At 36.3% G+C, this 24,325-nt stretch overlaps 2 protein-coding genes across 14 annotated transcripts in view; one reads left to right on the forward strand and one right to left on the reverse strand.

The window, feature by feature from the left end:
* Positions 1 to 2,618, forward strand: part of LOC135165702 (heparan sulfate glucosamine 3-O-sulfotransferase 5-like) — a 76,907-nt gene extending 74,289 nt beyond the window's left edge. For 6 of the 9 annotated variants that reach the window (XM_064127251.1, XM_064127252.1, XM_064127254.1 and 3 more), the window contains 5 exons: positions 551 to 674; positions 897 to 1,027; positions 1,493 to 1,748; positions 1,894 to 2,212; positions 2,435 to 2,617. In XM_064127251.1, coding sequence (XP_063983321.1) covers positions 551 to 674; positions 897 to 1,027; positions 1,493 to 1,748; positions 1,894 to 2,212; positions 2,435 to 2,552 — 948 coding nt within the window. In that variant the 3' untranslated portion in view covers positions 2,553 to 2,617. Of the gene's footprint in view, positions 1 to 550; positions 675 to 896; positions 1,028 to 1,492; positions 1,749 to 1,893; positions 2,213 to 2,434 lie in introns of all 9 variants that reach the window. The other 3 variants (XM_064127253.1, XM_064127256.1, XM_064127259.1) reach the window with 2 other exon arrangements.
* Positions 2,619 to 3,101: 483 nt separating this feature from the next.
* On the reverse strand, positions 3,102 to 22,992 carry LOC135165834 (uncharacterized protein). 5 transcript variants are annotated; one of them, XR_010299586.1, is made up of 14 exons: positions 22,359 to 22,992; positions 14,009 to 14,229; positions 13,466 to 13,694; positions 13,281 to 13,387; positions 12,993 to 13,109; positions 12,552 to 12,815; positions 12,054 to 12,433; positions 11,668 to 11,889; positions 11,179 to 11,412; positions 10,952 to 11,008; positions 9,567 to 10,026; positions 8,462 to 8,871; positions 7,864 to 8,127; positions 3,102 to 6,064 (listed from the first exon to the last, which is right to left on the reverse strand). XR_010299586.1 is itself a non-coding variant. In XM_064127558.1 (14 exons), exons 2-14 carry the CDS (start codon positions 14,078 to 14,080, stop codon positions 8,067 to 8,069), a joined length of 2,532 nt encoding a protein of 843 aa, XP_063983628.1. In that variant the 5' UTR covers positions 14,081 to 14,229; positions 22,359 to 22,992; the 3' UTR covers positions 3,102 to 8,066. The 5 variants fall into 5 exon arrangements, 4 of the variants coding, with proteins under 4 accessions (XP_063983628.1, XP_063983627.1, XP_063983629.1 ...); XM_064127558.1 differs by having other exon boundaries at positions 3,102 to 8,127; positions 13,466 to 13,516; positions 13,598 to 13,694; XM_064127557.1 differs by having other exon boundaries at positions 3,102 to 7,965; positions 8,065 to 8,127.
* Positions 22,993 to 24,325: the final 1,333 nt, after the last annotated feature.

The following is a 24,325-nucleotide window of genomic DNA, read 5'->3' on the forward strand; positions in this document are numbered from 1 at the left end:
AGTTTGAAACCGTGTCATGGGCGTAAAATGTTCTTTTCCCACCTGGTGTCCGTAAAGTGGTGCCTCATACGAAAAACTGTTTTACGACCTTCAATTTCACTTTGCACACTAGGGCCTGATAAACCCAATACCCATAAACCCTTCCAACTTCACGCCGATAAAATTATTCTCATTATCACTTTGCATTCGTCAAATAATACTTTTATCGCCTAGTGACATAATCCACCATTTATTGTCCTCTCGAATCCAATATTTAATCCCCCGATTAAATCACAGTTATCGCGCCCTCCGGTCATAATCCAGTTCTGTCATCCCGCGAGTCCGAAAACCCTTTTCCCACTGCGTGTGCAAAATATAACTTAACGCACGACGAGTCAAAAAACTATTTTTTAAGTCCCCCAAAACTGTCTCTCGCTTTTGACTCACGTAGAAACCTCAAGGCAACCCATACATGACCTATCAAAAAAATATTGTTTTCCGCACTCGTTAAGAAATGTAGCATTTCTCAAATTTTATTTAATAATATTTTTTTTATTGTTATCCGTCGAAGGCGATTGAAGTGACCAGTCATGGAAGGCTCATGGATCCACCAGCGAGGAACAGCATGTGGCGTTTTGGTTTTCCCAATCCTGTGAACTACAACGACAATGAGCTTTTCTGCGGCGGTTACGCGGGTAAGTAAAAAAAAAATAATAAAAATAATAATAATGGCGGCAATAAAAGCAACCGAAATGACTCACGTAATGTCGTAAGAAGGGGGTAATTGTCGGCAACGAGTGAAAAATAAAAGGCTATCTGATATTGATGTTTCGGTGAATTGGGGAATAAAAGATAATTTCCATAAATAATGAGTTACTGGAAAGCATGAAACGTGATTCTGGGATAAATTTTTTTAGTGCAGTGGGTGCAGAATGAGGGCCAGTGCGGAATATGCGGTGATGCTTATCATTTGAAGGAACCTAGACCTCACGAGGCGGGGGGAGAATTCGCTAAGGGAACCATTACGAGACATTACACCGCTGGACAGGTTTTCAACAATTATTTTTATATTATCTTAATGGATTAATTTTCATTTCATCTCATGTTGAGATAAGTTGATTAAAAATAACTCAAATTGGATTTTTTTTTGGTTTTTCGTCTGGATTGTCTTTGGCTAGAGTGGAGATAGCATGAGATTATATTACCTGAGGATAAGATACTCTTATCGAAAGATAATATAATTAATCTATCGTCATATGAGATAATCTTGGATTTTACTTCTGAATAAAAAACGATTTGATGTCATAAAAATGGTAAAAGTAGATGAGATCAGATAATACAGTTGTATCTGAAAATAGATATGATCTGTATGGCATTATCTTATCTGATAGATGAGATAACGCGATAATTTTCTAGATAATTCTTTGAAAAATTCTCATTTTTATATTTTTGAAGGAAAATTGAGAAATTCGCGGGTAAAAAAATATGTAAATAATTTCTTAATGATTTTCAGGACATTGACATTGAGATAGAGTTGACCGCCAATCATCAAGGTCACTTTGAGTTATACCTGTGTCCCAACAACAATCCTCGTCTTCCAGCGACTCAAGAATGCTTCGACAAATATCCCCTGTACCTCACCGGCACCGACGAAGTGAAATTCGTAATACCTGAGGACAGTGATAAAAAAGCTATTTTTCGGTACCGAGTAACATTACCCCCCTACCTCACCTGCTCTCAATGCGTAATGCAGTGGAATTACTACACAGGTGAGTTCCATAAACCAGTAAAATGAAAAATAAAATACCTCAAATTATCACTTGCAAGTGAAAGTCCAAGGCCTGGCACAAAAGGGCGTAACAACAACAACAACAATCGATTGAATAAAAAAAACATTTTTTTTTTTCTTTCCAGGTAATATGTGGGGCACATGTGCCAATGGTACAGAAGCCGTTGGTTGTGGTAGACCCGAGACCTTCAGAAATTGTGCCGATGTTAATATTGTAACCAGCACTGGTGCTGTACCACCGTCATTCATTCATCAACAGGATAATCCATTTATTCTGTACTATCAGGATTACAGATTGGAAAATCAAGTTGTACCACTTGTTATTAGATCACAGATCTGTCTACCCCGTCAACTTTACAGATTTATACCTGGTATGGACGAGTGGTGTCAGACTAATTGCTTGAGATATCCACCTCATTGCCCAGAGAATATCTGCACTTGTCCGTAAGTAATTACATAACTCATTATAAAATTATTCAGCATTTCCGGTCAAGTGCTATATCACCGGATTTTTCAATATGACGTCTTTTCCGATTGGGTCATAATTTTTTAAAAACCGCCCCACGAGAAATTACGTTTTCTTTCTAATCCCGTCACTGGAAATGACGTGGTAATAATAGTCTAATGAAAGAAAACTTCAGAGTAATTGTTTTTTATTGTTCTCAGGGAGGACTGCACAGCCGTAGGTGAATTAGAAGGAAAATCAGGTGCCGATGTCTACTGCATGGACCAGTGTCTCGTCTACCCCTCGCACTGTCCATCCCAACGTTGCCAATGTTCCTAGTGCCATCAGTTAATCAATGAAAATTAACAAAACTGTAATTTTAATGGTGAATAAAGAATAATTTTCCATTCAACTTTGTAATTTTTTTTTCTAAAACATTCCAGTTCCTTTTTTCCTCCTTTTCACTAGCAATTACGTCATTTTTTTAAATTCCAAAACTGGAAATGACGTCAGATGAAAAATAATCTGACCGGAAATGACGTCATGTTTGAAAAAAAATTGCTATCGGAAATGACGCAGCATAAAAAATTATCTAACCGGAAATGACGTAGTCTTTATTTTTAAATCATAAGACCAGAAATGGCGCAACATGAAAAGTTTCATGACCGGAAATGAGGTCGCAATAATAATGAAAAGCACAAAAAAAATTGTTGTGTTGTTCTCAGAGAGGAATGTACAGCTGTAGGTAAATTAAATGGGAAATCAGATGCTGACTCATCTACCCCTCACGCTGTTCATCCCTACGTTTCCAAAGTGACTAGTGCCATAAGTTAACAAATGAAAATTAAAAAAAAAAAATTTTAAAGGCAAATAAACAATAAATCTTCATTTTACTTTGTAATTTTCTTTATTATGACATTCTATTTCCTTTTTTTCCTCTTTTTGACAGCTTACAATTATTTATGCACTTGTTTATACGTATACGTATATATTATATACAACCCATAATCAACAAAAACGTATCGATTAATTTTTAAAATGTTTTTTTTTTCTCTCGTAAGATTTAAATTACGCATTTCACAATTTAAAGATTTTTCATTTATGTTGTTTTAAATCATTCATTGAAGCGTCATTTTTATATGACATTTTTTGCTCTTAAATTCTATTTGTAACAGACAATGTGTCATACTCATTTCGGGCACTCGATACTGCTCTATAACATTTTTAAATTATTTTTTTTTATTAATTTTCCCCTTTGATTTTTCGTTTTTTTTACTTGCGTCGGGAATCAACCGACGAGACCAACGATCCTCCCTCGAAATCATGACTTTCTCCAAGGGTTTTGTTCATTTTTTTTTTTTTACTAATAACACTTTACAAAACTATATACATTAAAGCCCATTTTAACATTTTTTTTCCTTGATTTTCAAAGTTTCATTTTTTTTCTCAATATTTCACAATCTTTGCGAGTGTAAATAACATTTACGCGGCAAATAAAAATAATATAATTAATAATAATATATTAATTATTTATTAATTATTATATTATTAGTAATATAATTATATTTCTCCTCACGTGATGATCAGTAGTCCTCAATGATAATTTTGCGATGGAAATTTCTTACAACAGATTGAGGATTTTGTTTTATTTAGCAAAATGTTATCCACTTTCATTGGAACATTGTATCAATCATGTTCATTCCTTATAATTTAATCAAGGGCAATTGCAACTCATTAGGCACACATCAATCATCAGCAACTATTTTACAATAAAAATATCGAATTTAACTGAACAAATCCATCGATCTCTTGAGGAATTGTAAGTTAGAACCAGTGGTAAAGCAGAGCTTCACATTTTTTTAAATATCTCGAGACCTATGGGAGATAGCAAAATTATTGACAATATCATTTTGGCGGAGAATTTCTCCCTCCACAAAAAATGTTTAGTCCAATTTTTCTTTATCTCTTCCGGTTTTCGAGATATTTACGATAAACTGAACATCGACTGTTTCTACTTTTTTATTCCTTCACCTGATGAATTGATCATGTCATCGTTTTTTTAAAATAAATAGAACTGTATTTTATTCACCTAAATGAATAATCTACCTCGAGTGATGGACGATATTATTTTTCATTTTGTAGAGTAGAAAAATTTAATTAATAAAACAAAAAAATATGGGAGCACAAGCGAGACGATAAACTAGGTAAATTATTCATTGATTCGTTAGCCAGATTTTTTTCAGTTTCGTTATCGTTATGAGGATCGTCTTCGGGGGGAAAATTGATGTATTTATATTTACGACTGTTGTGCAACAATCGACATAGGCCTAAATAATATTTTAATTATCTATTTTCCTTTCTCTCTCTATCTCTCTGACTTTAGTTCTCAGGTACTTCTTAATCGAACTCGAATGCACTCCCCCAATTGAATGATAACCCTCCGATTTTCGTCGCTCATCTGGTACCTCATGTAAACAAATGATTATATCTTACTAATAAAAATATATCGAGTCTTGAAAATCACAATTTTTCGAAAAAAAAATTAATTGATTGAACATCAGATGATTTCCGAAGTGAATTGGTAAATTGAATTGAGTGTAGTTGGTCTAGGATTGGTTATCGGTGGATAACTCGCAAATAGAGAGGGATAGCGGATTTTTCGTAGGAATCTTTTTTGTAGAGCAATATGTGGACTAGAAAAAAGATCTTCACAAAAATTTCCGTATCTGGTCTCCTTGGGGAGGTAATCATCGATAATTGGGGTGAATTCAAATGCACACTTTTTAGTTTATCAATTCATTGCAGAATTATTGAACTTCTTTCGTTTCTCATTATGATTTTTTTGGGTATTGTTTAATAATGATTAATGAGAGATAAGTACCAAGCTCCGTCTAACGATTGTGAAATTTTCTCAAGATGAAAGAAATTTTTTTTTCCCTTTGAAATTACGATTTTCGACGGTTTTTGTCTCGCAAAATTGCATTTTCGGAAATTTCTCGCGATAATTGCGTTTCAAACCATTAATTGATTGTATAATTATCAGAGTGAAAAGGGTAATCATTAATTCAATGTGAACACGTCCACATTTTTTCCCCAAAGTCAATTTTTAATCACATGAAAAAATTTTAGATTGAAATTTGATTGAGAATTAAATTAAAAATTGTCAATATAACGAATATCAAGAAGCATTCGACGAAACATCTGAATATTATTGATCAATTCATTCGTTAATAATTATTAATAAGTAATAAATCAATATCGGAAAATTTTTTCCGAGCAAAAATGTAATTTTCCGAGGTCAAATTTTCTCCGACATAATTTCTCTGCAATATCCTCAACGTCACTCTCCCAATGTTTTTTTTGCATTAAAAATCTAGGTCTAAACCTACAAATTGTCACCGCTAATGCGTAATATCAAGTGCTATCCACCAACTGGCAATTAATCATCTCTTGTTCATTATCTTAAATTTTCATCGTTTCCGTTTCCATTGAAATTAATTTATCTGGGGTTGCAGTGTTTCCACGACGGCAAATATATATTATTCATTTCATTATCCGTCATTACGCCTAGATTATCATTAAGTAATTAATTAATAGTTAATGGTAATTTTCCTAAGATTAAAATCACTCTAGACTTAGATTGAGCTGACGATTATTAAGAGTCTGCTTTTTTACGGTAATTTCTCTTCTGTTGAGTGCCTGGTAAAGAATTCTCAGTTGTCATCGAGTGTCAACAGTCATTCATCCCCCTCTCCTCGTCTACTTAATTAATTAATCAATGAAAATAATAAATAGTTCAAGGAAGTTCATGCTAGGAATTTGCTTCCTCAATTTTTTCTCGAGTTAATGGGCTGAAATATATTATTATAAATTATTTAAATACTTTTATAGTCATTTAAACAAGTCTACCAATTAAGTAAATGATTAATTGATCCATTAAATGATTTTTAGAAATGAAAAATTGAATTATCCATTTTATTTCGCGATTTTTTTACTTTCTAAAGATGAGATCCATTTTTTATGGATTGTTTTTCATTTCTTTGGTTGTAATTTTTCTGGAAATTAATCATTAATTACCACGACCTCTTCTGCCATCCGTTTAGTTAATTAATCAATGAAAACAATGAATAAATCATCAAATTTCACATCAGAATTTTTTTCGTCAATTTCCGTCGTATTAATCCGCCAACTTAAATTATTATAAATTATTTTGACGCTCTTGCAATTATTTAAACAATTACTCCGATTAATCAACCGATTAATTAAACAATTAATGACTTTTCGAAATCATCAATTTAATTTCTCACTTCATTTTACCATTTGTCAACCTTTTTTTGTGAGACTTTTTATTTAATGAACTTTTTAAAATTATTTAATTTCCGTTTTGTTCGTAATGTTTTTGTTAATCAGTGATTAATTATTCTTTTGTGATGGAGCACTTCAGACTCCGGGGCAGTGGCAGTCTCTGAAGCCTCAGATCACAATAAATTAATTATGTTCTTCATTAACATTAACCTGAATCGATTGTTTTTTTTTCTCATTTTTAATATCTTCCACTTTAATTCATTGAATCTATCAATTACAAACATTCCATGAACAATCTACCTCACTCCTCGCTAATTAACTAACAGTGATTATTTTTTTTTTAGTTTATCAACATTTTTTTAATTCACACAAACTCGATAAACACTGACTCCACTGTAATCTACTATCACAAAAGCCTTCAATCGATTTACAAACTACAAACGCGTCCTAAATTTAATCCAGGGTATAAACTAATTAATTAATTTCTCAATCAAGTCGCCTATCTGAATTGTCAACTGGAAAAAATCCCCAAAAAATGATTTAATCGTATAAAACAATTTTTTAAGCGAAAAAAAAAATTAATTTTCATCTCTCTAATTTGTTAAAATTTAAAATAATGGTCAAAATTAACTGATTATTAATTAGTTTGTGAATCACTGAAGATGGGAGCCCAAGGGGGAGGTCACGGGGTCTGTAATGACAGTCCGCCTTGAGCCAAATCCTCTGTACAAAAATGATAAAAAAAATTATTTATTGATTCCACAAACCTTGCAAATATTCCCTGGATCATGTGTTAATCTACTCGGTTAATTTACCTAAATTATCAAGCGTTCCACGTCACTAATTACTAATCACTAATTGAGGTTCAACATTACGAATAGTCTAAACATTCTAAATTATTTATGTATTTAATCAATAATTTCATTAACGTCGATATACGTATTTAATCATCGAGGTGATCTCTCGATGCAACACGAGTAAATAATTTTCTTTTCATTATGTTAATTATTTTTTTATATTACTTGATGATTTTACGAGTGTTTCATTGATTTTTTCTCCAAAAACGTGAATTATTCTCACAGCTGTTGATTAATCACGAATCGAAAAATCATTATTTGTTTCTGGATTCTATAGAATTAAATTTTGCAAACCAAAAATTCATTAAATTAATTTAATTAATCGTTTATTAATTGTTTAATGTGCTCAATTAATCGGTGAATTAACTATATAATTGAAGAAACTATGGAAATAGCGGATTAATCGATTGTTTTCTAGTATTTCCAGTTGTTTAACCAATTTTTTGGTTTTGTTTCTGCTAATTGATGTAAACAATGATTATTGGTACCTGTTTTGGTGTTTGTGAATTGTTTTTGCGACCTAGGGGAAATCCTGGAACCCCTGACACTCGTGATCGACTAAAAAAACCGTCGTTAATGCCACCAGGCACCTCCAAATGCAGCAAAAATTTTATACAATTAATCCTCTTCACGACAAAATTCTCATCTTCATATTTTCAGGTCTAAAAATTTTCGCCTGGCATAAGCACCTTTACAAATATCCTAGGGTCGCATAGGTCTTTACATAGGTCGCATCCACTCTACAATTTTCCCTAAAAACAAGAAAAAAAACAATTAAAATTTACCACCGTGAATAATGTAAAATTCTGATAAAATTCAAAATGAAGATTTACTATTCGAGCCTCATAATGCATAAAAGATCAATGACAATCTATTATCTATATGAATGTGCATCTGTATTTACATAAATAAATCGCTGACATTTCTCAAGTGAAATGAGACATGACTTTTTTGTTTCTCCTGCAAAATCTGCGGAAATCGTCTAATTCCCCCGATAAATCGTCCAATTACCCAAACAACTCGCAAAACTGAGGAACTGATAATAGACATTATCGTATTAATTAAGAAAGTCTCTAATGAACTTACTCATCTTCCCATGGGCAAACTTCATTAACATTATTGTCACGTTCCCCCGGCACTTGTTCGCTCCCCTCCTTCTGCCCTTCAGGATCATTTTCATTATCCTCAGGGACCCAGACAGGTACAACTTGTGCTTCTTCCCCAGAATCAGTCTCTCTCCCCTCGACATTTTCATTATTTTTTTCATTCAACTTTTCTTCGACTTCCGGTACTTCCTCAATTGTCACAGGAATGCTATCTTCCTCGAGCTCACCCGATTCACAAGCAATATCTCCAACTATTGTTGAGATACTTATAAGTGGTGCTATCCCTGGGGCTCTCGATTCCTTCGAGTCATCTAGCTCTGAGGCACTCTCCTCTGTACTCCAATTTTCCGATTCCTCTGGGACACTTTTGGCGACGTCTAGTTGATGAAGCTGAGAAAACAATATGCATTTCATTTTTTTTAATTATCTAGATAGTTATCTGCTAATTATCTCGATATTCAAGATAGCCTGAATCATCACATCATTATGCGATGAAGCGTGAAAGGTTTAAATTACAAATAACTATGAGTCAGATTCATGTTTTCATATTATCTAAGATAGATACTTGTCTACAAAATCATCTAAAAAATTATCTCCAATTGAGTAGTTTTCAAAATGAAACAAAAACAACGTATTCCATACACTCATGTTCCCGTAGGGTCACTCGAGACGAATTTCTAGCTCAGATGTGTATCTTACAGAACTCCCGTTGTTATCTAGATATAAATTTATCTGCTATCCATCCAAAAATCGACATTTGTGCTTCATTATTTTTTCGAGACTAATCTCGGTGTGAATATTGATACTCAATTGAATTCCCTGTGTATGCATGAAAATTATCTGAGATAACTATGTATCTCAGATGTCTATCCTAAATACGTCATCTAGATACCCCAATTCATCTCTGATCCAAGTAAATTTCATGTTTTTGTTACTTAATTATCCACAGTAGCTTTCACAATAACTATTCACATCAAATAACATTTGATCTATTATCTAACCAATAACTAACCTGACAAAATCATCTGAGATTAAAAGATAAAAAAGAAAGAAAAAAATTGAAAAAAAATCTAAATTCGACTGACCTGAAGAACAGGATGACTCGACCCAACGAGATGACTCCCTGACAGATCAAAGCTATGTTGCGGTGACGGAAAATTACACGAAGAAATCGATGATCTGCTGGTATCTGCCAACTTGACCCTGGGCACTGGTCCAACTGAATAATTTCTCGTTAAATTTGGCCCTACTATGGTGCTAGAGTGCTGTAGACCACATGTTTTTCTCAGTCTTTCAGACGCCTCGGTAATGGCTATACTGACATCTGATGACGAACTACACGAGTCAAATTGAGAGGAATTTTTTCGTGATGCTCTTGATCCAGTGTCCGGTGGTAATGGCATACCAGACCAATTTGCAGGATCAGTCGAACCTGATGATGTGCCGGCGATTGCGTCTGGCTCGTTGCTCGGACCTGGCGCTGCGTCCCAGGGGCAGACATCGTCCATAGGGCGAACCGCTGATGTCTCGGTGGCACCAGCATCCCTGGCAACACGAACTTCATTATGTCATTTTATTTTTTTTATTATTGTTAATCAATGTTTCATTTCTAGGAGTCATTAAGGGGATGTGTGAGAAAGAGGCTGGGGGGAGTATCGGAATATTTTGGGGAATATCTCGATGGGGGTGAGGTCTAGGGGAAAATGTGATTGAACCTTTTTTGTAGGGGATTAAATTCCCCACAAAAATGATCTTAGGATTTTTTTTGTAGAACCAACGCCTGAGGGGATAATGAAGTAGTTAGTGATGGATAAACTTTTGTTTCAGGAATGGGTGTTTGATAGATCGATTTTTTAATTTTTGTTTATGGGGGAGGAAGATCGAGGGGGAGGATAATTATGTAGAGGGGTGGGGACACATCAATTATCAGAATACATTGAGATAATTATAATACAAAATAGAGTACAACGAGAATTCTATATGTAATTTGAGGAGTTTTTTTATGCAGAAGTTTCAGGGGTGAATTCCTGGAGGGGTGATGGGTCAAAAATGACCTCATTGGATAGATTAGATAATTACTCAATAATGGTTAATTACGTTTCTCTTAAATCTATCCAATGGGGATGAATTCAACCCTCTGAGTCTATTTTTAAAGAAATTATTTACATAAAAACAATTAAATTGAGAAGAATGATCTTAGTTAAAGAATTGAAATAAATGCACATAATTTTCGATTTAATTTTTTTTCAACCAGAAAAAAGATAATTATAGATAATCAAAAGATAATTATAGTGAACATTCATGCACAGAGAGCCCCGTATGACATCCAGACTATCACAATAATCTCAAAAAATACATGAATTGCACAACAACATTTGGATAATTTTTGTGGGTAGATATTGATAATTTTTTTTAACGAAAAAAAAATTTTTTTCAATTTTTCATCTTCTCATTGTCATTGAGGACTTACTGAACACTACGTGGACTAGGCCTGGAAATGTTCTTAGTGAGACGCTCCAGGTCTCCCCTGAAAATACCGGAATTCAACATTTTTCATTGCAGAAAGAGAAAATAAAATCTTTTTTTTTTTTGTTCTCAACTAAAAAAATGTTTTCAGTGTTCATGTGGTGCGTGTCACATGTCGCGAAATGTCGGACGTTTATTTATCGCAAATAGATTGTAATTATGCCACTGTACCTGTAGGGAATATCCGTTAGATTCTGTTGGCTGAGGGAATGTGGCACTCGGGGTGCAGTAGTCACGTCACGTATACCACAGATAGCTAATTCGTGGGCTGATCCTGATAGACTTCGATCACTGCCCCTTCTTCTACCACCGCTCGTTGAACCACCCATACTTGCCTGCTGCAAACCACCCATACCACCTGAGGTGGTCGTTTTCTTCTTCGTTTGCCCTCCGAAATTAAAAAATCTGGGGAAAAGATAATTTTTTGGTGAATTATCTCAATTGAAAAAAATATCTAGATTATTTCTGAACGTAAAACGAATGAAACATTTTGAAATTAAGGAGTCACACTTGCTGGGGATTTTTTGAAATGTTCATCTGAGATAGATACTCTAGATGAATAATTTTTCAAAATAAGATGAATAAGATAAGATGAAAATTATGGATAGGATTATCGTTTTTCTTTCAACTGACAAATTTAATTCGTGAAAAGATAAATACCTTTTCTTCTGTAGAGGCTGAACTCCAGCAGCCACTAGATTTCTGTAATGATCAGACCTTATGAATCTAGGATAGCAGTCCTTTTTAAGTAGAAGTGTGTAAACATGCTCAGCCGCAGCATCAAATGTAAATCTGCTAGGATTTTTCATCTCCTGATGAACTTTTTCCATGGTTTTTCCATCAATATTTATTTCGCACGGTGCACCAGGTGCTAAAAATTCCCTGCGAACAAAGATAATCCCATCAAGATGACTATCTACTGCACATCATAATCATCCACTGCAGATAATTCATCTAGGCGATTATCCACAGCATATCATTTCTCGAGTCGTGAATATCCCAAAAAAAAGTAATTTTCAGATTAACATAAATAAGTAAATAATTACCGAAAAATTTCATTGACTTTATCCCCAATGTGGGCCTGATTGCAGTGTCTCAGATCCTTGACAGCCAGCCAGAATCTGATATTCTCGTGGCTGTACTCCTTCCTAAGATAATTAGTAAACTCTAGCAATCCCGTGGGGTCAAACATCAGCTCCTCCATGGATAGACCCCATCTCTTGACCCGCTTTTCCGTTGGTACATCGACAAGAGGACTATTCAATTGCCAAAATGACTGATCGTCTGTCATCCAGGGGTTTGACGGCTGGGGTGGCACTATCAACGGATCGTACTCCGTGTACGTTTCGTAATGTGTTTTCAAATTTTCAATGGCTACTGATACTTTTGTTCGTGTGCGTGTCAAACTGTTTCTCAATAGTTCAACCTAGAAAAAAAAAATTAACAATGAAAATTCACCTAAAATATTATTCATCAATAATTTACTAAAATTTTCACTCTTCCTTTTTTTCTTTATTTGATGTGATAAGATCGACGGAAATTACCTCGCGCTGCAAATCGTTGAGTGTACGCTTTCTGACAGGGAGTTTTGCACCGGGTCTAGCTCTTGTTGGCACTGGAACTACTTCGAGACTGCTTGGACATCCTGGGGGTGGCCTGTAGACTCGCCAGAACGCACGTTCTTGCGAATCACTCACTATTTTATCACCTTTTTTACGCTCCTTGGAGAGACGCACCTGCTCCTCCGCCTGCATCTGTATCAACTCCCATTTGTTGGCTAGATTTTTTCTCAGGCTATTCAGGGCTTCCTGGAATTTTTAAACACAAAGCCACAAATTTCATTTCAATTTTTGTTAGTCTCAATGACGAAGTAAATAATTTGTTGTCAATTCCAGTTGGTGTTTATTTGATCTTTCTCATGATCTATAAAATTATCTAGAAAATTTTTCGATTTATTTAAAAGAAATCAACCTCGAATTACTTACGATCTCGTATTCCTCGAGTGCATGACGTTGTTTGTTCCTTAGAGTGCGTTTTGCCAGATATATCGCGTACTCAACGTTGTCAGGTGTTCGATGCTGCCAAGGCCAGTAATACGGTGTCTAAAAAATCGTCCAAACAGTTCAATCAATATTTTTTCTTCACAAAAAAAAATGATAGATCGGTAATGGTAAAATAACCAGTCGCATCGATTATAAACTCATGATAAATTCGTAATTTAATTTCTAGATAATTAGCTGCGCTATTCAACTATATAATTGATGGTTAATTACCTGAAATCTATAGAGGGAACTGTCATCCTTAACAGTGAGAGTTTTGGAGTCATTCACTGGGAAGAAATAACCATATTGGCACAGCTGATTAGCTAGATGGACCGCCTCTGCAACGGAAAAATACAAAAACAATTAATTTTTCTTACATTAGTAATTAAGAACGTTAATGATGAATCGCTAATTACCGGTTTCGTCGATCGAGAGTCGGTCTATCAGCCACTCTACGAGATCGTAGCCTGAGGAGAAATCCAAATGATGGAAATAATTTCTTGTTTTCATTAAACAATTAGAATTTTTATTAATTTTCATTCTTTTACCCATGAATGCCGAAGGTATTGACGTGAGAAATTGCTTCTGGCTGCCAACGGGCACACCGTTCTCCGCGTCTTGCATCTTTCGCACCAGCCCCTCCATCTAAAAATAATAACGATTAATATATTTTTTTTCATCATAAACATTTTCTTTTGAAAAAATCATACAGATTTTCTTTTAAAAAATTAATGAAAATGTTTTCTTTTGCAAAAATCTTGAGGATTTCATTTTCATAAAAATCGTAGTGTTTTTTTAATAATCATTTATGATTTATTGTATCAACAAATTTTATAATTTTTTAAAATCACTTTTATGATTAAAAAAAATTATGAAAAAATTTTAAAAACATTTACAGCTATATTTATACTCATTTTAGTTTAGTTTTAGTTTGAATTTTATAATTTTTTATAATTTACCTTATCGAAGGCGCAAGGTCTGTGTACACGTGGTACCTTCTCCTTACGTTGTTGAGTACTACCTGCCTCCATCGCGTACGAGGTGGCCCACCTCTTCGCTTGCACGATCGGTGACGATTACGATGGCGGAGGGGGCTGGGGAGCTGGGCCGGAGACGGGCCTACCCGAACTCCATGGGGCTCTGGCCCCATCCCATCACTCCAGTCACCCCCGCACGCCCACTGCAACATCAATTCCGATGAAAATCGGAAAAGATTATTAAAATTCTCAGAAACGTCCATTGCAATTGACAAATAAAATCGACTTTGTCAATGAACTGTCTCATTACAGACAATTCATTATACTTATTATGGAGATTCCCATCAACTTTCAACAAAAAAAAATGGCCATTTTGCATAAGGAATTTTCGAGACGACTGGGCGCTAGACTTGACCGCATCTCCCACACTGAATTTTCTACTCGCGATTACACAGCATCTACTGGGGCAAAACGGATTATTTTTTAGGAATAATTGTAGATTGTTAGGTATTTTTTATTGAGAGGGGACTTGACTTTTTATCATCGAATGTTAAGACAATATCGAGGGTTAAAGTTGAAAAAAGTCTCTGGAATGAAATCAGCGGAGAAAAAATCACAATTTCGATTCTCTTTATAAACAATGGTCCCAAAATCATAAAAATAAATTATCACTATACACCCAAGTCCCCCTGACCCTTAACAATCACCAGTGGGCCAGCGAGAAAATATGAGACACCAAAAAGGGAAAAATAAAAATAAAAAAACACATGAAACCGCCCACAGGGTGTCATCTTTCGTAGTGTCATAAATGTAAGAATATATTAAAACTAATAAAGACAGAGACAAAATTGAAACAAAACGTCTCATGAATTTTTATACCACCAACGAGGTGCTCACTAATGATAACAGTGTGGAAGGGAAAAAAAATTGTGTGGGTGAGGTAACGGTGTACCATAACCCCCTCGAGGCGCGAATTGTTGACAGAGGAAAAGTAAAAAAAAAAAATGTCCTCCAGACTTTTTTTCACTCTGTTTGTCTAACATCCTATTTTACTTGGAAAATGGTATTGTCGAGTATTTACCGAAAAATTTAATAAAGTGGTGTTTGCCGAGCTGGAGTAGAAAAATAGAAAGAAGAATTTCTAACGAATAAATGACGCAAATATTCCGCAAAAGTCATTTTTTCGCTGAGTTGAAAAAAAAATTGCTACTCATTTTGTTCCGGGGCTAGAGCTCAAAAGACGTTTTTATGATAAAACTATATTTTTATGGCTGACTACTGCAATTCAAATTCAAATTCCCGTCATTGTCCAGGAGTTCTGAATGTGAATGGGGTTTTGCGGAAGATGATATCGATCACATCCGATGGCGATGTCCACGATTTGAAGAGCAGCGGAAAAAAAATTATTTTTTAAATGGCACATGATCTTAGAGCCTCTGTCATTGATGTCGTTGGTAACTTTTACAAAAATTGTCAACTTCAAATTTAAATTCACACATTCATCATTGATGTCATCAATAAATTTTCAATTATGAACTCGAAATCTAAACTCAAAGCTTGATGTCATCGACAAACTTTTTAAAAATGTTCAACTTTGTAAATAAATTTTAAATGTTAAAAAAAAAATCGATCGGAAGGGGTAGAAAAATGAGGCAAAATGGATCACCCACCTACCCCGAAAACAATGTTTAATTCATTGACGTATTACTTCGAAAAAAAAAATTAAATTCAAGTACAATCCGGGAATCAAAAACAGTAATCGATACGTACGTTCAACAAAGATATCCAATAATATTAATAATAATTTTATGATTAATTATGACTACGAAATAATTATGTCCTGATTTCTCACGACGTATTACTTTGAAAAAAAAATTAAACTCAAGTACAATCCGGAAATCAAAAACAGTAATCGATACATAGCTGGAACAAAGATATCCGATGGTATTGACGAGTATCCGGCAATTCCAACTGGAGTAATTAAGCGCGTCAGCAACCGGATCGCTAGACAAACGTCAGCCGAGCTGCAATGGGTAGAGCATAACCACCTCCCCCCCATTCCCTCAACTCCCTCTTCTAGATGAAAAAAAAAAAAACCGAACAGAGTGAGGATGACGAAGTGGGTGTACACTGGAGAAATTCTTTTCCATCTCCCCAGGCCTATATATCACCAATGCAATAAATTTCTGCAATTTAAATTGCGAAAGAAGCCATGAATTGAATTTACAAATATTCATGCATATTCATACATCCTGAAATACCACTGAACGGTGAGGACCATTACTGCCTGTTAATTGATTGCGTCACATCCGCCAAAATGAAAATATCCTGGCCCATTGTACCCCAATGCTTGCCGAACAATTGGCGGATGTTAATTTGCCGGGGTAAAATGGAGCGGATTGATTTTTCAATTCATGCGGAACGTGATGATGCATCAATGGAAATTATTATCGGCTCCATTATCGAACAATCGAAAGACATTCGAAGAAATGTCTCCGGCACTCACCGCAAGGACGCCATTTTTTTTTCTCTTTTTTTCATCGAACAATGAACACTTAAAAACCGAGAGAAAAAGTTAAAAGAAATCAGACACACTCACTGTTCACCATTTAACTTTTAAAAACTTCTTCCCGCATCCGTCTCATCTTCCTCTTCAACTCGAAAGAAAAATCGGGCGCAACTTTTTCACTGGAATAAAATCTCCATCTGAATTTCTCCCCCTCCTACGCCCACCACCCTCTCGCAAGCAGAACAGAATCTTTATCTCCGGTAACAAAAGAATTCGTAGAAATGTGATTCATACACCGAGTTTTATTTTTTCTTTTTGTTCGGGGGTTGCGGAAATGAAAGGAGTGGAGTTAACTTTAGATTATTCCGCTGCGTCTTTCAATAGTTTTTGCATTATCCGAGCGCAAGTTCTACTCCGCACGGAAGGTGTTATTTTAATGTTTGAGTAATGAGAAATAAAGGATTCAGCGAATCCTAAATTATTCCGCGCCAGGTTCGTACGACTTCCATTATGCGGAATTATTGTTCGCGCATTCTGAGAGGAAACTTACGTCCGGAACAAACCTGTTCGCGCGGAACAGAACTTTCTGTGCGGGGAAAAACATTAAGCCCGGAATAAAACGTTCCGTGTGGAGGAAATAAATCTGTGCGGAACAAAATCTTCCGCGCGGAGGGAAAAAATGCGTGCGGAACAGAATCTTCCGCGCGGAGGGAAAAAATACGTGCGGAACAGAAGCTTCCATACGACACAGAACTGTCCGTGCGGAACAAAAGCTTCCGCTTGAAGAAATAAAAATTACGTCCGGAGCAAAACCTTCCGCGCGGAGATAAAAAATTCCGTGCGGAGCAGAACCTTCCGCGCGGAGGGAAAAAATGCGAGCGGAACAGAAGCTTCCATACGAAACAAAACTTTCCCTGTGGAACTGAACCTTTCCCTTGGAGAAAAAAAAATTACCTGCTTAACAAAACCTTCCGCGCGGACAAAAACCGTCCGGAAAAATATTCCTCCGCAAATTCCAATACCATACGTTAACGAAGTCCTTTAAGATCGAGATAAACCCATGAATTCTTTCCGCGACTCCTGGAATTTTCTCCGCACCCTGGGAATTCTTTTATTTTGGTATTGAGGTTATGTTCCCTAAGTGCATTGGCTCAAGCCCGATTTTAGAGCTTTACAATCACACGTGATGGAGTTAAATCCGGCGGCTCTAGTATAAGGTTGACCCAATGGATATTGCATTACATTCATTACGTATTCATCGAACAGATATCCTCGTGGTATAGTCGATCAGCGCCCAGTGGCTCTTAAGACAGTATATAGTAAACTACATACCGAAGTGTTCTGGGAATTTATCCAGATGGAATATACACCCAATACCCAACTGTCATCCTCATTCCCGGGGCGATATCTACTTCAAGAAAGCTCTAAAGTGGATGGAGAGATGAGAAATAAAAATATGGAGAAAGTAGAAATATTCCATTTCTCGGGATTTTCCAAGGGGTGTGGGTGGGAGAGTTTTTGCAAGGGGAGGGGGGGGGGGGAAGTACAGAGGAATTGAGGATGATTTTATTGAATCACCAGGGAAATTTTCCATCGCGTCTAAAAAAAGATGACCCATTTATTCCAGATAATTTCAGGAATAGACTGACGCAAGTATTGACCGCACCTCTCAAAACCGAATGATGAATTGACTGGATTCGATGACGAACGAGAGCAAAAGCGATTGTTTTTTTCTTTTTTTTTTTCATTTGTGAGGAAATATACCTGGTCGTGGAAGTCACTCCCATCCGTTATCTCCCCAGTGGAATCTCAAACGTAGGTGGGGTATGATAAAAAAGAACAAAAGAACCGGAAGTCGTTTATTTCTCGGAGTTTTGCAGAATGAAAAAGGGGATGGGGGTGTATATAGAGGTAATGGGTTATGTGGAATATTTCTCCTGGAATCTAGAAAAAAATTTGATCATTTAGACGTGAAAATTTGACGAATAACTTGGCGCAAGTATTGACCGCACCTCCCGAAATCGCATGTTGAAGGGACGGAATTTCAAGAGTAAAAAGAGCTGAAACGATTATTCTTTTTTGACTTTTGTTTGGGGGTAAGTATACCGAGCTTTTCGGGGATGGTCACTCCCATTCGCTATCTTTCCTGAAGAATCTCAAACGGAGGGAGTGGGATATGATAAAAAGAACAAAGAAACCGGAAGCCCGTCATTTTTCAGAGCTTCGTGGAGTAAAAAAAAGGAACGGGTGGGGAGGAGGGGGTGATATTGAGATAATCGGATATTCCAGGAAATTTATGACGGAATTCAGCAAAAAACCGAAGCACTTTCGGCAACGACTTGGCGCATGTATTGACCGCACCTCGCGAATCCAATTTTTCAATTCGCTCTAGCTCCTAAACCACAAGAGCAAAAATCATAGTTTTTTTTTTAATTTGTCGGTAAATTTCCCCCACCTTCTGATCGTACAACTGTCGACCCCTCGTTTAATGTGATTGACCAGATATTGACTAGCTGATCAACCAAATAAATGTCCGAAAAGCTGTTAAATTACCCAACCCCCAAACCAATGGAAGCGAAATCGATTATTTTTAAGATATTGTCGTTCAATGGAAGTAACTCCCATTCTCATTCTCCCCTGAGGAACCTCAAGCGCAGATGGCGCACGATAAAACCCACAAAAGGACCGGAAGTCCTTCATTTCTCAGAGTATCCTACGATGAATAAGCTGCGATAAGAGTTGATATCAACTCAATCGAATATCCCAGGCAATTTATTGTGAAATCCACCAAAAAACCGCAGCACTTTGGGAAACAACTTGGCGCAAGTATTGACCGCACCTCCGGCATTCAATTTTTCAATTCACTCTATCTCCTAAACCACAATAGCAAAAATCGTAGTTTTTTTTTTAATTTGTCGGTAAAGTTCCCCGGCCTTTTGATCGTACAACTTTCGACTCTTCATTCAACGTGATTGGCCCGATATTGACATGTTGAGTAAATGAAGAAATATCCGACGAGTCTGGTCACGTCTTTTCGCCTCAATTTCCGTTGGAAATAAATCAACGGACAGAAAATGAATGTTTTTATTTTCGTAAAGTCAATAGCTACAAACACACACACATGCACGCACACATATAGAATTCCACATATACAGGAAATTCTATTTTATCTGAGTGGGTGGGGAAAAAGTCGAAGAGGTGGACTGGGTGTTTTGCCGGAAGCATCGAAATCAGTATCAAGGTCCCCTCCCCCCCTTTTTGGATTATATCGTACGAGGCCAAATGCGTCCAGAACGTGACGATCGACTGAACTTTCAACCATTTTACCCCACGATCATTCTCTTACCGACGAATTTTTCACGTATCGTGATCGTGTTGTATACCACAGCTACTATAAATTACGAAAAAACTAATTGAAAACGTCGAGCGAAAAAGTTTCAATTTTTTTTTGAGGTTAGAATTTTCTACGCGTTCGAGTGTAAATTTAACCTCAACTTTTTTTTTCCCCTTTGTGAGGTTAAATATTCAGTTTGGCATTGGGGGAGGGTTACTTCGGTCGACGAGTTGATAAAAGTTGAGGATAACTGAAACTTCAAACTTCTTGAACGATATTGATAGGATTTACAGCGGCCTAGAGTTGTGTTTATTTATTGGGTTAATGAACTCTCGACTTGGCGCACTATCAATATGGACACTGTAGCGCCATTGACATCGATGGTGGCGCCTTTGAGTGGAACACAATCTGTTTAACACTTCAGGAGAGTAACATGTCGTGATTTTCTTGAAAAAAAAATTTTCCAAGTTTTTCCAACATTTTATTTTCCGGAAAAACATTTCAGGCGAATTTTCCCGTGAATTTATATTCCACAAAAAAAATCGAGTGCATTTTTCTATTAATTTGATTTGTAGAAAAATTTTTGCGTTAATTATTCCAAAATATTATTTTCCGGAAAATTTTTCATGTGAGTTTTTATGAAGTTCGATTTTCCGGATAATTATCACGTGATTTTACGCGGCATTTCATCTTTGTGAGAGCATTTTTCGCCAATTGACGAGTGATGGATTCGAGGGATTATTCAAATATTAGATTATATCTTCTCTTGAGTGAAGGACGAGGGGTGCAAAACGATCCCATTACCCTGACTCTCCCCCTCCCCGCGCCCCCCCGGGAAAATCCCCCTAATCAGATATCTCAAAAATCGTCAATTTCCTAATGCCGGATCACCCCCTCCCTTCCCTAAACTCCCCACCACTAAATGGATCTCTGAAACTCACCCCATCTTATAGCTGGGGAAATTTCCACGTCGAAACCCAGTTTGACGAGCCCTCAAACCTTCGATTTTGCCACACGGAAAATGTAAAACTCAAAATTTTTCCATAATCTCATTCGCCATTTTTCATTTATCAGACAAGTTATTTTCAAAACAAGGATTTATCTACTCTCTTCCATTTTTCGCAATAAATATTTACTTCATATACTGATCTATCTCAGCTGTCACCTCTGGGAAAATGATAAGAGCTCACGGGAAATCTCTATTTCATTGTTTAGTTTTCCTCGAATGACTCCAAATATAACTTTAGACGTACCATGTTTCTGGAAAACTATTTTCCAGAATGAGTTTACCTGACACTTATATTATTGGTTATCGATAACTCATTGCCTCGGAAAAATCTAGACCGAAAACAAAATTCAATTTTCCAATTTTCAATTTCAGTCTTCTGATGACATGAAAAAGAAAATTTTCCTGATATTTTTTACCAAAAATACTGTGCAGATTGAACTGTTATAAATGTGAGAAATTTTAAACATATTTTCTGGGAAAATCTTTGGTTTTCCACGAAACTATTTTCCCAAAATGGACTTATGCTGGAAAATCTGGTCTTCGATTTTCATTTGAGTTTTCTAAGAACCTTCCAAAATATGCGTTACACCAAGAGGTACGATAGCATCGCATTTTCCAAAGCATTGCAAATCAAGTTTTCGGAAAATTCAGAATAGATTTCCCGGGAAATGCCAATTTCCATCTTTTGAAAAACAATAATATTCCAAAATGAAGAGTGCCCTTAGCGTACATTTTCAGCAGGAAAATTCACATTTTCCCAACAACAATTCATTCTCTCAAAAGACCAAACAATCCGGAAAAGCGGAAAACTCAGACGAAAATCGAAAAAGCTTTGTTGCACAAGTGTTGTCTCCCCCAAATCTATCGACAATAATCCTCTTACCCCACCCCATTTCCATCGTCATCATCCCTCTTCCCCCATTGCCCTAAAAACCCAAAGAAGATGAAAGACAAAAAAAAAATTGAAAAGCCCGGAAAACTTATTTTTTTAATGAGACTGAAATCACTGAAAAGCTGTGAATTCAATCCTGGAGGCATTTTCCAGTGTCTCTGGGTCACCGAGAGAGCGGTGTCACCACTGTCGCACTATCCCCGGGACCCCCGAGCCACCAAACGACCATATGATTCCAGAAAAACAAAAAGAAAAACAAAAACAAAGGAAATTAAATCCTACGAGTAAATTCGGATTTTTCCCATTCACTCTGGGTTTTCCATTTCTGCAATTAAATTGTGAAAAATACTTTTCCGGTTCATTGACGCGTCATTAATGGCAGTTGACACGCACAACCATTGAACAATGGGATTCGTGGAGGGTGTGGGAGGTGGAAAATCAGTAGAAAATTGGCGGAAAACTCGATGAAAATTTCAGAAAATTCTTTCATAAAAATCACGCAAAAAAATCCGAAAAAAATTCAAATGGACAATGAAAAAATTATGAAAAAATGGGGTGGGGGTGAGGTGATTTTTTGAAAGTACTTACTCGACGACACAGAGCAGGTGAGCTTCATGGAATGTGCAGTGACTAGCGTTGAGCGCCGGGGATGATGTGAATTCAGGCCATTTGGAGATTTAATCCAGATAATTCGTCCGATAAATTGTCCACGATATTTACAATAAACAATTTATAACTTTTGCCGAGATCCCTCAATCATACCCATGATTTGTTTAATCACATATCAGGCACCACACCCCAAACTCGCCCCTAGACGCAAAAAGAAAAAAAAATCCCGAGATTATTCTCACGCGTGAAAAACAAAGACAAATTTTTTTCTATCTCCAGAGATTTTTCAATCCGATAGTTTTTTCATTTTCAGAAATAATGGAGGGGATTTTTCGCGGTTGTGGGGGCTGGGGGTACGGCACAGGGGGCTGCACAAACATCACACACCATCGATATTAATTTAGTAATTTTTTAAAAAATCCCTTTGACAATTTTTTCAATGAAAACATTTGATTTATCAATTTTTTTATACGAATTATTTTTCAACCCCGTCTGACATTTTATATCCACGATCCAGTGTCATGGATATTATTTTGAAACATTTTTCGATGATTTTTGGGGGGATGAATTGTGCAATGCATCGAGAGCTTTGACGTTCACACACCCGTCGTGGTGATAGAGACACTGGGAATAAAAAATTCCTACAATAGTGAGGCAACTCCGTTGGGTGGGTGGAAAGGGGAGAGGGCGGGGGGGAGGGGGGGATGATCGGATGATTTCGGTTATCATCGGGTTGGCTCGGTAACTGGTGAAATCGCGTGCGCGATGAAATTCCAACCCCCACGCACATCCACCCCTACCCTCCTATTCACCCTCTCCACCCTTACCACCCTACGCCGCCATCAACCCCCTGTTGGATGAGAATGGAGAAGTGAGTATAGTCTATTGTTCGCGTGGGGTGTATCTCGTAATTGGAATGAGGATTTTATTAATTTTCTCTTTTTACTGTCAATTATTTCCGGTAAATTTTGCTCGTCAATTTTTTATTACGGGAAGAGAAGGGGGTGCGATATGGGGGAGGGTATGTAGTTAGAAGGGGGTTGTAATTTTTTGAAATTTTTTGGGGGGCTGAGGGGTGGATGGGGAGATTGTTTTTTGGAATGGGGAAATGGAGAAAATAATTTTTTTTTCGGAGATTTATGGAGAGAGGGGTTGGATTATTGGGGATTTTTGGGGATAAGGGGTGAATGGAGGGAGGGATTTTTTGAAATGTAGAGAGACTGGTGAAATGGAGAAAATGATTTTTTTTAGGGGACTGTCAATTATCGTTTTTTTTTTTGAGTTTTTAGTTCTGGTTTTGAGGGTTTGGGGGGGGGTGAAGGGGGAGGAGGGAGTCAAAGGGATCGGAGATGGGAAGAAATGGAGGAAAATTGATTAATTTTTGCAGGGAAATCATCGGTGTTTGGGGATTTTTGACAAAATTTTTGAAGAGTTGTTTTAGTTTTCGAAATTTAGGGTTTTATTGGGGAGAGATAAAGTATTAGGGATTTTGAACAGAGGGTGACAAGGGGGCGAATTAGGAAATCTGTACTTTCTGAGGACATACTTTCAATTTTAAATATTTTTCCAAGAGATTTTCCTATTTTCGGAAATTTTTTGAGACGTTTTTTTTCCTTTTTAGAGACTATTTGGGAGTTTTTTTGATTCCAGGATTTTTTGAGAAATGACTGGCAGAATTTTCATATCAATTCCATATGTTTGAAAATACAAATTTTGAGACGCATTTTTGCGCCTCAAAAAAAAATCAAAACCGATCAAAAAACGACCAAACTAATTAAATGGAAAGCAGAAGTAAAAGTGAAAAAATTAATTAGAAAAATTGAAAAATTTTTTTGAAATTCGGAAAAGGCTTGATTCAAGTATCAACTCGTCTCTCTTCATTAAACTCTCGAAGAAGTTCGGATGAGTAATCAATATCCCCCCGGAATCATCACCTCAATGGATCA

The sequence above is a fragment of the Diachasmimorpha longicaudata genome, chromosome 9, assembly GCF_034640455.1.
Source record: "Diachasmimorpha longicaudata isolate KC_UGA_2023 chromosome 9, iyDiaLong2, whole genome shotgun sequence".
NCBI classification, from domain to species: domain Eukaryota; kingdom Metazoa; phylum Arthropoda; class Insecta; order Hymenoptera; family Braconidae; genus Diachasmimorpha; species Diachasmimorpha longicaudata.

Excerpts from the sequence above, each read along its gene's own strand:
- LOC135165834 (XM_064127557.1), bottom strand. The coding sequence starts at position 14,080 with ATGGAGGCAGGTAGTACTCAACAACGTAAGGAGAAGGTACCACGTGTA. Across the intron at positions 11,413-11,667 it reads CAGCCTCTACAGAAGAAAAG|ATTTTTTAATTTCGGAGGGC; the intron begins GTATTTATCTTT and ends TCTTTTCCCCAG. Across the intron at positions 10,027-10,951 it reads CCTAGTCCACGTAGTGTTCA|GGATGCTGGTGCCACCGAGA; the intron begins GTAAGTCCTCAA and ends TCGTGTTGCCAG.